At 41.9% G+C, this 13,494-nt stretch overlaps 1 protein-coding gene across 5 annotated transcripts in view; it reads left to right on the top strand.

Annotated features, from left to right (window-relative positions):
- sema6cb (semaphorin 6Cb) overlaps positions 1-11,893 on the top strand; it is a 146,818-nt gene extending 134,925 nt beyond the window's left edge. For all 5 annotated transcript variants that reach the window (XM_082552025.1, XM_082552027.1, XM_082552026.1 and 2 more), the window contains one exon: positions 7,804-11,893. In XM_082552025.1, the coding sequence (XP_082408151.1) occupies positions 7,804-9,134 (1,331 nt within the window). In that variant the 3' untranslated portion in view covers positions 9,135-11,893. The remainder of the gene's footprint in view (positions 1-7,803) is intronic.
- Positions 11,894-13,494: the final 1,601 nt, after the last annotated feature.

Genomic DNA, 13,494 nt, shown 5'->3' with positions numbered 1-13,494 from the left:
AAAGAGGGGGAGACTGGTCTTGTGGGGCAGCAAACATGATACAAAACATTTGGATAGCTGTTAATCAGAAACTTCTGCATATGCAGATGTCATATGGAATATTACAGTAGCTTAATCACTGCTGTCACCATGCACTTCCCAGTGGCTGCAGCTAATTTGTCTCACGCAGTCATTGCCAAATTTGCCTCAACAAATGAACTTTGTCACACACCGAGCAGAGGGCTCATCGGTTAGCAAGAACATCAGTCCACCTTAGATTTTAGCTTCTTGTCTAAATGTTGTTGTGCAAATAAGCAAACAATTGAAGTGAAGCATCTTAGCCAGATTTTCAACTTTTGCCTTGAAGCTTTGACTTTTAGGGGCAGCCCTACTAGACACATTCAAAATGTACAGTAACACAGGGTTAATCGGTGTCCTAAAAGGCATCCAATTCTCAAACCACTAGTATAGACTTTAAACACTAACCTTCACTTCTGGTTCTACTTTTCAACTTGTGGCCTGTGTAAGATGGTGATTTCCTTCAGGGCAAAACTAAAATTAACTTTGGAAAAAGGATAATTGGTAAGGCAGTCACTGTTACATTGAGAGTGTGAAAGAGCACCTGTGCTATGGGTAACAGTTCAGATATAATGGCTCAAAAAAGTAACCCCAGATTTCAAGGTTTGCCTTTGAGTGGACATCTCTAAAAGAGCCTATGAGCAGAAATAAACCCTTTTATTAAAGGTGCGAATAAATAGAAAAGGCAGATATTCGACACATAAGCTATGCTAATCCTAAATGCATTATCTCTTTAGTGTAGCTCAGTTATGGTTTGCTCTGATGTGGATAGCTGCATTACATTATGTAAACACCAGAAAAGACTAAAAGGCTGGGGCAGAGACCTGCTGACCTGCTGCTATTTAGAAAAGAGAACAGCAGTCGGGTGCACTCGAGCAGTTTCTGGCTGGGAAAACGCCCACCTCTCCATTTTGTGTGAACACACATTAGTCTCCGGGCTAGCAGAAGTGTGTTGCATCAGATTCCCAGTTCCAGACCTCTCCGGTTTGTTTTCTCCCCTTCGTCTGCCCTCTATTGTTATTTGACCTTTTCCTTGACTCTTGCACATTTAGATGAACCAGCGTGGGTTGGACCAAAAACTCAGGTTAGCAGCTAATTTAGCTGACAAGCGTGGGGAGATGGCTCGATAATAGAATCAAGTCGGGCGGGCGTTTTCAATCTCATTAAAACACTACAGGAGGAGAGCAGAGAGTGAACTCGAGCTGAACCTTTTCATGAAGGAGGGCTGGTGTCCTGGGGGGACATTGATGCCAGCTAGTTTTCTAAAGAGTTATTTATACTTCTGAAGACCATGGCAACAGACACAGCCTGTATCATTAGTCAATGAGCTCTGACTGTGTCCCTTCTAACCACCCTCCAATATCCACTCCTCAGAGACACTTCATTCCACATCAGCATGCGTACTGTTCGATAATCAGATATCCGAAATCTTCTTAGACTTGTTTGTCTTAAATGAGATAAAGTTGGTAAAGTTGTAAGCAGTGTGTTGTTATAAATAAATACCCAATGTCATTTCTCACTATTTAAAAGAAAGGGACTTACTTTCATACTTTTAAGCACAAAAGTGTGAAGTTGAGCATTCAAATATTTAATGCATTTTTTAGATCTTTAGGGTCAGACAGAGGCTGAATATTCAGAACATGCTCATTATGACAGTTAAAGACTGCCGCCGTCTGCCAAATTTCATTCAACCCGTCGCTCTGTGTTGACCCTACTGGCTGTTTTTGCATCATTTATCACAAGTCGGGCCACGATGTGCGCACACATTAAGCGTTTGAAAAGCTGCTCCAGTTTGGACTTCCTGAGTCCTAGTCGTGGCGTAAAGGTTATGCAAAACTAGGCCATCTTTTCCCTTCACTCAGCTCACCAGCACTTCACAGCGACTGAGTGACATCATGTTTTACTGCAATGTGCTATAAAGACTAACCTTTAAAGGCATTACACATACCAAATACTTCACTTTCCATACTTGGAACTTTTAATGGCTTTTTATTCCATATTGGCTATTAAAGCTCAGCTTAGCTCAGGGTGTCACAGAAATCCACGGGGCCCACAGTGGTGAAATCCAACTACGCAGTAGTCCCGGCCCTTAGCCTTAACCCCTTACCCTTTTATCTGTCTCATTGACCTCTGGGGGAGTGTTACTCCCACTTTACCTGCTTGTTTTCTTTCTCTTTGTTCTTTTCTATGTTTAGTTGGACTAACCCTTTAGCTTTACCTGCCTCCTTTGTTGAATTCTTTCTCACTGACCCTTTTCATCGTCTCTTTATGATCTGCCTTTCCAATTTTACAGCCGATGGTTGAAACTGTGTGCAGGTGTGTGAGTGGCCCGCAAGTTTCTCCATCTCTTAAAGCAGCAGTTCATGCCAAATAAAGCACAATTATAAATGTGCACACAAAGACAATTCGAAGAAAAGATTTCACACTTCAGGTGATGTGGCCACTGATTTTCCTCACCTTTTATTTGTGCGTCTTCATTACAGTGTAATATTATTATTGTGTTATTATGCTTTATGAAAAGTGACTTTGGTGTGGACTGTCTCTTTAAGTTTACTGGTGAAGCCAAGATTCTTCCAGTGCCACGTTTCTGCTGCACCAGATGCATTGGAAGCATTTTGTTTCACCATCCACTGAATGGCAAAATAAATAGCTCTTTTTGTTTCTGATGCAACTGCATGTAAAAAGGAAAAAGGACCCAGTGCATGTGCTCTGCATAGTTTAAGGGTTTGTGATGAGTAAACCCGATACCAATTTATATAATGACAACAAAAAGCACATTTACTCATGTAAGTAAACTGCAGTCCAGTAAAAGATGCACCTATTTTGGGAGATATCAGCCTCTGAAGATTGTGTTCGTGGCCCATTTCCTTGAGGAAGAGTCTTTCTTTTTTTCCAGCAAGATTTGTTTTTTTAGGCAAACAAAGCTCAGTCACCTTTAGATGTGCTGACGTGGCTTCGTCAAGTGTGGAGGCTGATAAATTAGAAGAAGGATAAATCAAATTAAACCTGTCTGCACAAGAAGTGAGAAAATGTGTTTTTTGGGTAATCTGGAAGGCTAGACCCTTTAACCAAACTATTTCCTGTCTGGGTTTTTGAAGCAAAATATATTGTTGCTGCTGCTTGAAAACATGTCTGTCTTCTCAAAGCACAGGTGTAGATATTGAAGGATGTCAGGCAGACACCAGATTCTGATTACCAGATGTCTCAGCATGGTTAATTTACCAATATTCAATCAAAACTGTAATGAGATATATGCTCTGTATGCATCAGCACACCAGGAATGAAATGCAGCGCTCATTACAACTACTTTTCAATTGGAATGGATCTGTTACATTACACCATATCACCTTAGCTCGTGTGCATATATTAAACCGCATCCAATTGGCTGAGCACTGAGGTGGAATATTATGCAAATGCCTAATAACAAGTGTACATGATTGAATTCACTCTGTCAACAGCCAGAGCCCTGCACACATACAGCCCGGATATTCCGTGTATCTGTGTGGACACGCACACTGACGCGCACAATCATGCTCCATTTGCTAACCATGTCTGTCAGTGTGCAGACATCAAGTATTAAAAATGTCAAATTACTAAAAGCTCACAGCAATGGGGCAGAGCTGCTCTGCTTTTCACACAGACTTGAAAAAAGGCAAATAATTAATTTGTTCCGATCTTCAACCTCAGGGTGTCTCTCAAGAGTTAAATTGTTATTTTTGGTGTGGAAGCATTAGCAGACGGGGGGCAATGCTTGCTATGAAGCCTGGGGCATTTTTGTCTCATTGGCTTCTCATTGGGATGGAGTAGCCATTAACAGAACAATTACATGCACTTGTAAGCTTGCAGAAAGCAGAAACTAATTAGGGCTATTTTGGAACGTCTTCACTTGATACGAAAAAAATAGAACATAAATTGTTTTCCAGGTTACAAAGCATTTAAACACACCCTTGAGAAAAGCCTTCTCCACTGGAAAAGTTGTGCGTGAGAGAAAAAGCTCTGAATTATTATGCATCTGACCTTGACAGTGTTGGTATTCAGTCCCTCTTTATATTTAATATTTAAAATTCAAGTTTTGTAGAGTGCTAATGCTTTAATGTCCTGCAAGACATGCAAAAGGAAATTTTCACAATTGAGCAAGTGTGAAACTTCAAAGGGTTCAGATTACCGGTAATTGGTGTCATGGAAAAGCTTATGGGTGTTTGTTAATGAAGTCGATTTGAGAGCTTGCAAAGACAGGATCCATTTATTTAATCGCGCACTCCTAAGATAAATTGTCACTTCCATTGTAATTTGTTTTCAAACTCTCCTTTATCACCTGCAGGGAAAAAAAGGGAAACTCTTAAAACACACCTATCAACAGTAAGCCCTCCTTACTTTGTTTCCCCTCGTGCAAAAACCAGCACCAATTAGTAAGACGTGGCACAGGCAGCGCTATGTAAAATCTGCCTGTTTACATAACCTGCCGTGCTATCTATTTTTAACAATATGGATGCAATCATAAAGTGCTTCTCTTCCTACGGCACTGTGGAGGAACGCGAGGCTTGTTCTCCATCCGTATCACAGATGCCGCAGAGCACCAGGCTTCAAAACCCAGCAGAGTGACGGTCTGTCACTCACCCCGTCAAGTCTGCATCTCTCACTCTGCCTCTCTCCCAGTCTTCTTCTTTTAATTCTTCTCACATACATTTGCTCCCTCTCAGTCTTTTTCTTTTTTATTTTGGTCCTCTTCTTTTTCTTTTACACTTGCTCCCCTGTGTCTTGGATCCTTGGGTCCCCACAAATTCACCTCCCCCCCTGCAACCAAGGTTGAATTTCATTCCTTCATCTTTCTCTTCAGTTATTTTTTTTTTTCCTGGCTATCAACATCCGTCTCTCGCTCCTTCTCTCCTTTGCCTCGACACATGCAGCCATCTGTCTTTTTACCTTTTGGCAGACTTGGGGTACTGCTATATTAAGCCACCGCTGAGCCAAGTCCATGTTGAGTTGACACAAAAATATAATGTGACAACGTTGGAGAGGAACACTGATGGAGAGCTGTGTAATTAGTGTAAAACTCTGTTAACATGGGGCGACCCCCCCCCCCCCCCCCTCCCAATAAAGACTTTTTTTGAACTACATATTTATTTAGTTGCACACACTGTTTCGTTTTTAAATGTTTGTGAAGTGGTGCAAATTCAGTAGGTAAAGTTGGCGAGCACTTCCTGTCTGCCACCTAGCTGCTCGCCAGGCTGTTGGTATGATTCACCGGGTATTAATTTCACTGTGACCGGTGGCACCATATGTCCCACATACCCACTGATTGAGTTATTCAGCCTGCTCATGGAACATGTTGTGACAGGCCATTCATAGGTTCTGGGTTTGTTTACCTCAGCTGTGTGTTTTACCTCCTGCTGTGGCACTTGACTCATAGCCCTCAACCAGGAGGAACATCGCTATAAGCCTGTAAGCACAGACACTGAGGAGGGTGTCGTGGTCCAGAGGGAGAAGATGACTCACAGCCACGGGGAAGCCACGGGGGTGACGGGAGACAAAGTGCACACCGAGATGAGAGCAGAGTTTTACCACTCATTACAAAAGCTGCACGCCGCCAGGGAACACATCAGTTAGATCCAAAATCTTGGAATCATACTGATGCTGCAAAGCTGATTGAAAGAAATGCCCAAGATTAAAAGAAGTGGTATTAATGGGCTCACTGCAGCATCACTCCTGATTGCCTCGCCCACTGGGATTGCAATTATGATTTATGACTTTTTAATGCGGTCATAAGTTGAAGCAGTCATAAGAATAAATGGCTAAAAACTGAGAATTTTTAATTGGAAGCTCTATTAAAAGCATTATTTCCAAAAAGATTAGTGCACCACAGAATCCTTCAGCTGGGCAAACGATGGTAAATCACCCCTCACAATGAATGCAGTGATACATTATGAAGGGATGGTACGCTTTTACAAGCACACCTGCTCAGTTCACATAAAAGAAGTGAAACTTTTTCGCTTCTTTTAACTTCATGACCTAAATAATTGAGTCTTTCTCCAAACACAAATTGCTAGAAACTGTACATACAGCTCTGTTGTGAAGAGAGATAAATCTTGTTTGATTATTATTTCAGCATATCAGTCCACTGTTGTAATGAGATTCTGTCAAATTAAAGTTGTAATGATGACAGGAGGCAAATTGCTCGTCTTTCCTTGTCATGTGTAGTGTAGTTACCGCGGTCTCTTTTGAGGCTTAAGAAAATGAATTTAGATTCCACTCATTTGTGCTTTTGTCTCTTGTGCATTTGTGCAGAGATTTAACTGAAACTTAGCGAGTCTCTGATCAGATTTTCTCTGTGTAATATCTTACAATATTTCCCTCTAATTCCATAAACACAGTCAGAAAGGCCCTTTTTGACTCTCCTAACACATAGTTATTGCCTTTAATAATGTTATGTAGGCGGTTTTCTTCCTGCTCTTCACCATACTAAAAAGTAAAAGTCCTTTAGTGTCAAAACCGATATCCTCTAAGACTGGCAGAGAACTCGGGTTCTCTTCGTGACTCCCTGGCAGACTAAGATGATATCCTAAAACTGCACATGCTTGTTAACTTTCCTAGCAATCAAGAGACGTTACTGTCTATACAAATCACAATATGTTATATACCATTGTCACAATGCCAGATTGCTTCACTGATCCCTGATTGCTTTTCTGTTTATTATTCATTTTTCTGAGAGGAATTTTAATTTCTCTAAGTTTTAAAAGTAAAGTAAATATTAAAACTATTTATAATGCAGACCTAATAACTGAACTGGCTGCCTTAATACTCATCCACAAATCGCTCTTTAAACGCCTTATAAACTATCATCAAGGCTGATTTAGATATAATTGTTTTCCATTTTAATTCCTCCACTAAGCTTTCATGTGCTGCTGAATTTAGCTTGTGGGGAGCACCTGCATTCTTCTCTGTTTTCAGTTCAGCTCAGCTGTCCCCCTCTGCAGACTAATCAGTTTCGCAGAACTGTCATTAAGGGCAGAGAGAAGGGTCTGTCACCACAGATGGCAACAGCCTCTTGCAAATGAGCTCTGATTACAAGAGGTGGCAGGTTTCTCTCTCCTTATCATCCCTGCCTTTCACGCCATTAGGCAATCACGGTGCTTGGGTCACAGCTCCTAAGGACAGTTACATGGTAGATTTACCTTAGCTAATGTCCTTGTGTTCTTGGTGTGCTGTTTCGCAAACTGTCCCCTCAGCTTCATTTTGAAAGAATTTGACAACCTCATTTGAGTCTGTGTTGGCAAAGGTGCCAGACTCGGTGAGCTATTGAATAGACCTGTTATTTTTGGCTCGTTCATCGTACCAGGTGCTCTCGCTCCTGATCCTCGCATTGGAAGGCGAAGTCTGTGAAAATGACATCAGGTTCCTGCTGCTGTGCTCCCATCAATATTTAAAGCTCTAACTCATTTCAGAGTTGATTCCTCACTGACTGGGGAGCTCTTGGCCTCTGCCTGTCTGAGGTGAAAGCACAAGTCCAAGAAAGAAAGGCTGTATTCATCTATTAACAGTGGAAGGAAAGGAAGCCAAGAGCTTAGTTCAAACACCCCTCCCATGCTGTTTCCCCACATAGTGAAGCTCCTGTAAACACAACCTGTCTGTCCCAGCTGTTGCTTGACCTATATTAGCTCTTGAAAATTTTTTTTTATTTTTTTAAACCTTCTGGCTCAGTCAGAAAAACTAACTGGAGTACCTTTTTCTCTTTTCATCTGTTTTAAGGTGTGAGGCGACCTCCAGAGCAAGACAAACCCAGTCCTAGTGTCCATTATACTCTTCTGATTGCTTGTGTTTTGGTGGCCTTTGTCCTTGGTGCCTTCCTCTCTGGCTTCCTGGTTTCATGCTACTGTAATCACACAAGCCACAAGACCAAGAAGTTGTCGAAAGACCCCGAAGCCCCAATCCCACATGCTCTATCACTGCGCAGCCTGGCCAAGCTCAATGGCCTCCTGGACAGCCAAAGTAAGGACGACAAGCTGGAGGTGTCATCTCCCAAGATCTACAACTCTTTCTTCGCCAACAGTAAGGAGCATCACCCATCGAGGAGAAACGGTCATCATGGAATGACAATGGGAGACTTGGTCCATGCCCAGCATCACCAACTCCACCATTCCTCAGAGCTCTCTGGTCTGCCTACACCAGACTCGACCCCAGAGCTGCCAATTAAGAGCATGAAAGCATTCAAGAACCAGTGGGAGAAGAATCAGAACTGCAACAATGCCAAGGAACCAAAGTCCCATAATATTGGCTCCAGGCCCAGCTCTGCCCTGCTTCACCAGCAGGTCTTCCCTTACTCCCATGGACTGTCTAATAGCCAGTCAGCAGCCGGACACCTTCATCCCGATGAACGCAAAATCCACAATGTTGAGCGTGTGTTGTCTCAGCAGCCTTACGCTGGCTACTCTCAGAAGGTGATGGAAGTAACCTCACTCGATGAGCTTCTGAAGCACATCCACGAGGCTAGCGGCAGCAAGAACTCTCAGCTAATGAGCCCATCTGGTCTGATGGCCAGCGGAGGTGGAGGCCAGCTAGTCTTTGCCAACCGTATCCAACCTCAGATACCTGAGACAGAATCAGCCCCCTACTACAGCTCATCCACTTTACCACGTGACAGCCTCACCCGTCGCATGGATGTTCCCCCAGACATTCCCATGCACCACCAGTCTACCTTGGAGAGGAGGCATTCCTCCCAAAGGCAATCACTGATTGCTGCAGCCACCAAAATGCCCAACGGAGGTGGAGTAGTAGGAGGAGGGGGAGGAGGAATGATCCCTCGCCAACACAGCTTCAGCCAACGAAATGGCGGGCCCCACCAGCCACCTCCCCTTTTGGCGCGGATGAACTCGACGGGCAGCGCGTGTGAGGTTCACTATCCCCTGCTTCCCAATGGATACCTGGCACGTCAGCACAGTTATAATGGAGAACAGCAAGAGGTTCCACACAGGGGTGCGATCGTCCGTCGGGCAGCTTCTCTCAAACCTGACGTCCCTCCCAAGCCCTTGTTCATACCTGCCACATCCCCAGTCAATGAACAGGGAAAGTTCAACTACTGAGGGGTATGCTCTTGGACTAAGAGAAGGAGCCTCCCCCCTCCCCTCATTGTGTCATCTGTAAGAAACTTTGAAGAAATGCAGTGAGTTTGGGGTTGCAGACCTTTACCTGAAAACGCAACCAACTGTGTGGCACCAGTGTCACTGTGGACAAAAGCCTCAACCAAACTTGTTTTTTGCCGCTTCTTTTTGTCCAACGAATATCTTTGTACCATATTGGTATTGCTTAGCTACTTGCTTATTATAGAACCGCTTACTTGGGTGACGTGATGCCACCTCCTTATATTAGGCTGCCAATGTCCTCAATGTGGATTTACAATGCAACTCCGTTTTTGGACACGTTGATGTTGGAAAAACTTGACACATCAGTCATCTTGAAGACTTAAAAGCTCGAGGCTCGCTTAGATTCATGCTTTTGCTTAACCTTTTCTGATGTAGTGTTGGTATCCGGTCCCCACCCACCCCACCCTCGAATGTGTTTATATTATGCATGTGTGTGTATATATATGTGTGTTTATATTTACACCGTATATGTATACATATACATATGCAGTATGTGTAACCTGTGGTTAAAAAAAAAAAAAAAAAAATCCCCTGAAAGTAGTTATGTCTTTGCCTTACTATACTCTCTCATCTTTGGGCATATCAAACGATCCCCCCGCCCAAGCCCTAAGAAATATCTTAGGGGCATCAAATGTTCATCAAATGTTGTCATTTGGCTCCAGACACCAATTCAAATTTGGTCACAATGACAAGACAAAGGAAATACTTCAACAAAGCAGCTACACTCGCCTTCTCTTTTATTTTTTCCTGTCCCAGCTGATGTCAGGTGACAACATTCGGGTCCATTTAAGTTCTTCAAGAATGTTTCGACAACATTGGTGCTCCGCAACTCTAGTGGGTCTAATATTCTTTGAAATGGAAACAACCAACATGTTTCTCTGAAATTTTTTGGACCCAAAGAGGACAAGACAAACACGTCTTGCCGTCTGGTGTTAGGAGAATGAACACTGAACATCGAACAGACTGCAGTTATCATAATTATTAACTCTGTGGCTATTGGTTGTAAATAAAGGAATAATTACTAGCCAAATTTTAACTGTATGTGTAAATGTGTGCCTTATTTAATAATAGTGTGTGACATGGGCTTAGGGGTCAATGCAAGGGGCTCAGATGGCAACTATGCTACAGTATATTGTAGGTGTTTGATTTTTCTATGGTTGTCAGTATGTGTCATACAGTATCTATTGTATATGTGAAGAGTTTCATTCCAGAATAAGATATTTCTCATCGGTTCTAATTAACTGAATTAATAGTTTGACTGTAACACCCACTAATAAATCATATTTTATGTCATATATTGACTATAATTTTTTTTACAAAGTAGGCTAATATTTTGTAAATTATCTAATTTTTTTTTTAATCGACGTAAAATAACTAGTACCCTTTTTTCAGCATTGTTTTGGAATGAAACCCTTCGTTTTTCGCTTTTCTTTTGTTTTCATCCCAAAAGTGTGAGCCTACAGGTTTTTAATGCGAGTGTGGGACACAGCAAGTACAAAGCCTGAGACTGCAGACATTCAGGTTTGACTGTATACTGTCACTTTCACCTGGGTGTCGATTTCCTTGTAGGTGCCATTGTTACGTTTTTGTTTTTTGTAGTATTATCTTCTTGGGTTTCTAAAGGAGCAGTTCACAGTTCCTCTTAAAGTTATCACCTACAGATGAGTAGCCATTGTAGAAGTTGCATTTACCTTATGGGAGGAAAAAGTGTGTCTTGCTTGAGTTTTGAATGTCAGGATATATGTTTTAGCAAGTGTGTGAAACCATACGGTTTCAGTTCTGTATGAAAATAAATCCAGGTTGGTGGCATGTAGCATGACTTCTACAATGGTTACTGCTGTAAATGTTGACCTAGTGGTGCCACCGGGTGTTGAATTTCAAAACATGGACAAGAAATATGGAGCAGTGCAATGAACTCTGATCCGACAGGCTGAGATTGTCTCTTGGATCGATACTTGGGAAGTGATTGTGGAACCGGTTCGCAGGTGACCGTGCTGCCAAACACTGCTGAGGATTTTCACCTCATTAATGGTGATGCCAGCCGGCTGTGCCTCAGACATATCACCCCTTCAAAACTCAACTGTTGTACTTTTCAGGAGAGTCGCTTTGACCACGGTTGGCTGGAACCGTAATCTATTCTGTGAAAACAGCACTATGCTATTTACTGTATCTGAAAATGGTGTTTATTGATTGAAATTTCCCAGAGCTCATTTGACCCAGTGTAAAGTTTACCATTCACACTACTCCAGCTTCAGTAAATTAAGGAAAAGTACCTAACATTTGTAAGGAAAAAAGTTGATTTGGTAATTAACAGGCAGCAGAGCATTAAATAGCCTTTCAGACGGCAAATAAAAAACATCCAACTTGATTTGGGGTTGGGGCGGCAGTGTTTCATAAGAGGAATTGTGGCAGCTACAGTGTTTCAATGGATTTATTTTTCTGTTTTGGTCTATTTTTTTTGTTTGTTTTTAATCTGCCGGTTAACAGATTGTACGGAAATGGGGACGGTCTCGCCTCTTAAAAGTTCTATCAGTATTTGATTTGGTGTAAATACATTCTATCTGGGCGAGGTCTCATTGATTCAGTATTATGTTTTTCTCCGTTTGATTTCCAGGCTTTGCCTCTTGACTTACTATGAATTTGGTCTCACAGAATATCATTGTATGTCTCTTATACTAGGAATAAAATGGAAAATATGATGAACGTTTCACTGGTCAATGTGTCAAAATAATCCCGGTAACATCGTTGATGGTCATACACAAAGTCTGAAAACAAGAATAGCAATTGCAGTAGCAGATAAACCAGTAGCTCATCTCTGAGGCAGAAATGTTTAGGTGAGATGGTAATTCAAACTATACTTTGAGACTGTATATTATAATAGATACACTGCTCAAAAATTAAAGAAACACTTTTCTAATCAGAGTATTGTATCAAGCAGTTTGACCTTGTGACAAGGGAGTAGGTCGAGGAGTTGTTAATCAGTCTCAGCTGCTTTACTGTTAATGAAATTAACAACTTGTGCAAAATAAAAGTGTGGTCTTAGAGGTGGATGCGACTTACATTTTTTTCCTGTTTATTTTTTCACTAGTTTTGCATTTGTCAGTGTTTGTAGCATGAGGCAATCCCGGACCCTACAGAGGTTTGATAGGTAGTCCATTTTCTCCCAGTGCAATCTCAAGAGAATGGAGGAGATTCCCGGAGACTGGCAGTTACTCTAGGAGAGCTGGACAGGGCCATAGAAAGTCTTTAACCTATCATTAGGACTGCTGTTTGCTTCTTTGTGCAAAGAGAAACAGGATGAGCACTGCCCGAGCTGCAAAATGACCTCCAACAGGTCACTGGTGTGAATGTCTCTGACCAAACAATTAGAAACAGACTTTATGAGAGTGACCTGACTGTCCAGTGTCTTCTAGTGGGCCCCGTGCTTCCTGCCCGGCGCCATGATGGCCAATTGGTTTACCGGTATTGGTGAAAAGCCCTGGTCCCTGTGCTTTTCACAGATAAGAGCGGGTTCACCCTGAGCACATCTGAGATATGTGAAAGGGTCTGGAGAAGCTGTGGAGAGTGTTATGCTGCCTTAAACATCGTCCAGCATTACCAATTTGGTCTGGGGAGGCATATCTACGAAGAGATTTACAGAGCTCTCTATGATAAGCAACTGTGCCCCGGTTGCTATTAGATATTGGGATGAAATCCTTAGACCCATCATCAGTGATGACTCATCATCAGACCCTATAGAACTTGGGTGCTTTACAAAGTCCCATTTTGAGTTGCTGAAATAAAATTTTGGCAAAATAACCAAGCATACATCATTTTTTTCGCTTGGGTTTTCTGGCAGTCTTTGAATTCAGCCCTATGTAAGTTGATGATTTTAATTTGCATCAAACAGTGTGGCATCCTTTTTCCCCCCTAACACATTACCCAGTCCATATCAGTACAAACACCCAGCAAAATTCTTATTCCCATTGAACTCGGAAATGTTGTCAAAGTATTCCTATAATTTTTTGAGCAGTGTGTAGTAGTATGCATCTTGGATCTGTTTGCTCTCTCTACTAAGTGCATATTCTGTCCCATGTCTTGTGATGTCTGAGAGATATAGATGTAAAATTTGGATGTCAGTCAAGAAGCAAGTGATTTGTTTTTTGTGTGTGGATGAACGATGTTTGTTTGTTTTTTTTTAAAGGAATTTTTTCAGTGGTTCTGGGAAATAAAATGTTTTTCTGTGTCTCTGGGATTTAGAGTACAAGATATACTAAGCATCAATTTAATTTGTGCTTTTAGTACAGAGAAATCCAACATG

The sequence above is a fragment of the Aulonocara stuartgranti genome (assembly GCF_965226115.1).
Source record: "Aulonocara stuartgranti genome assembly, chromosome: 11".
Classification (NCBI taxonomy): Eukaryota; Metazoa; Chordata; class Actinopteri; order Cichliformes; family Cichlidae; genus Aulonocara; species Aulonocara stuartgranti.
Note: the sequence above shows the minus strand (reverse complement) of the source record. Positions and strands in the feature narration are given on the sequence as shown.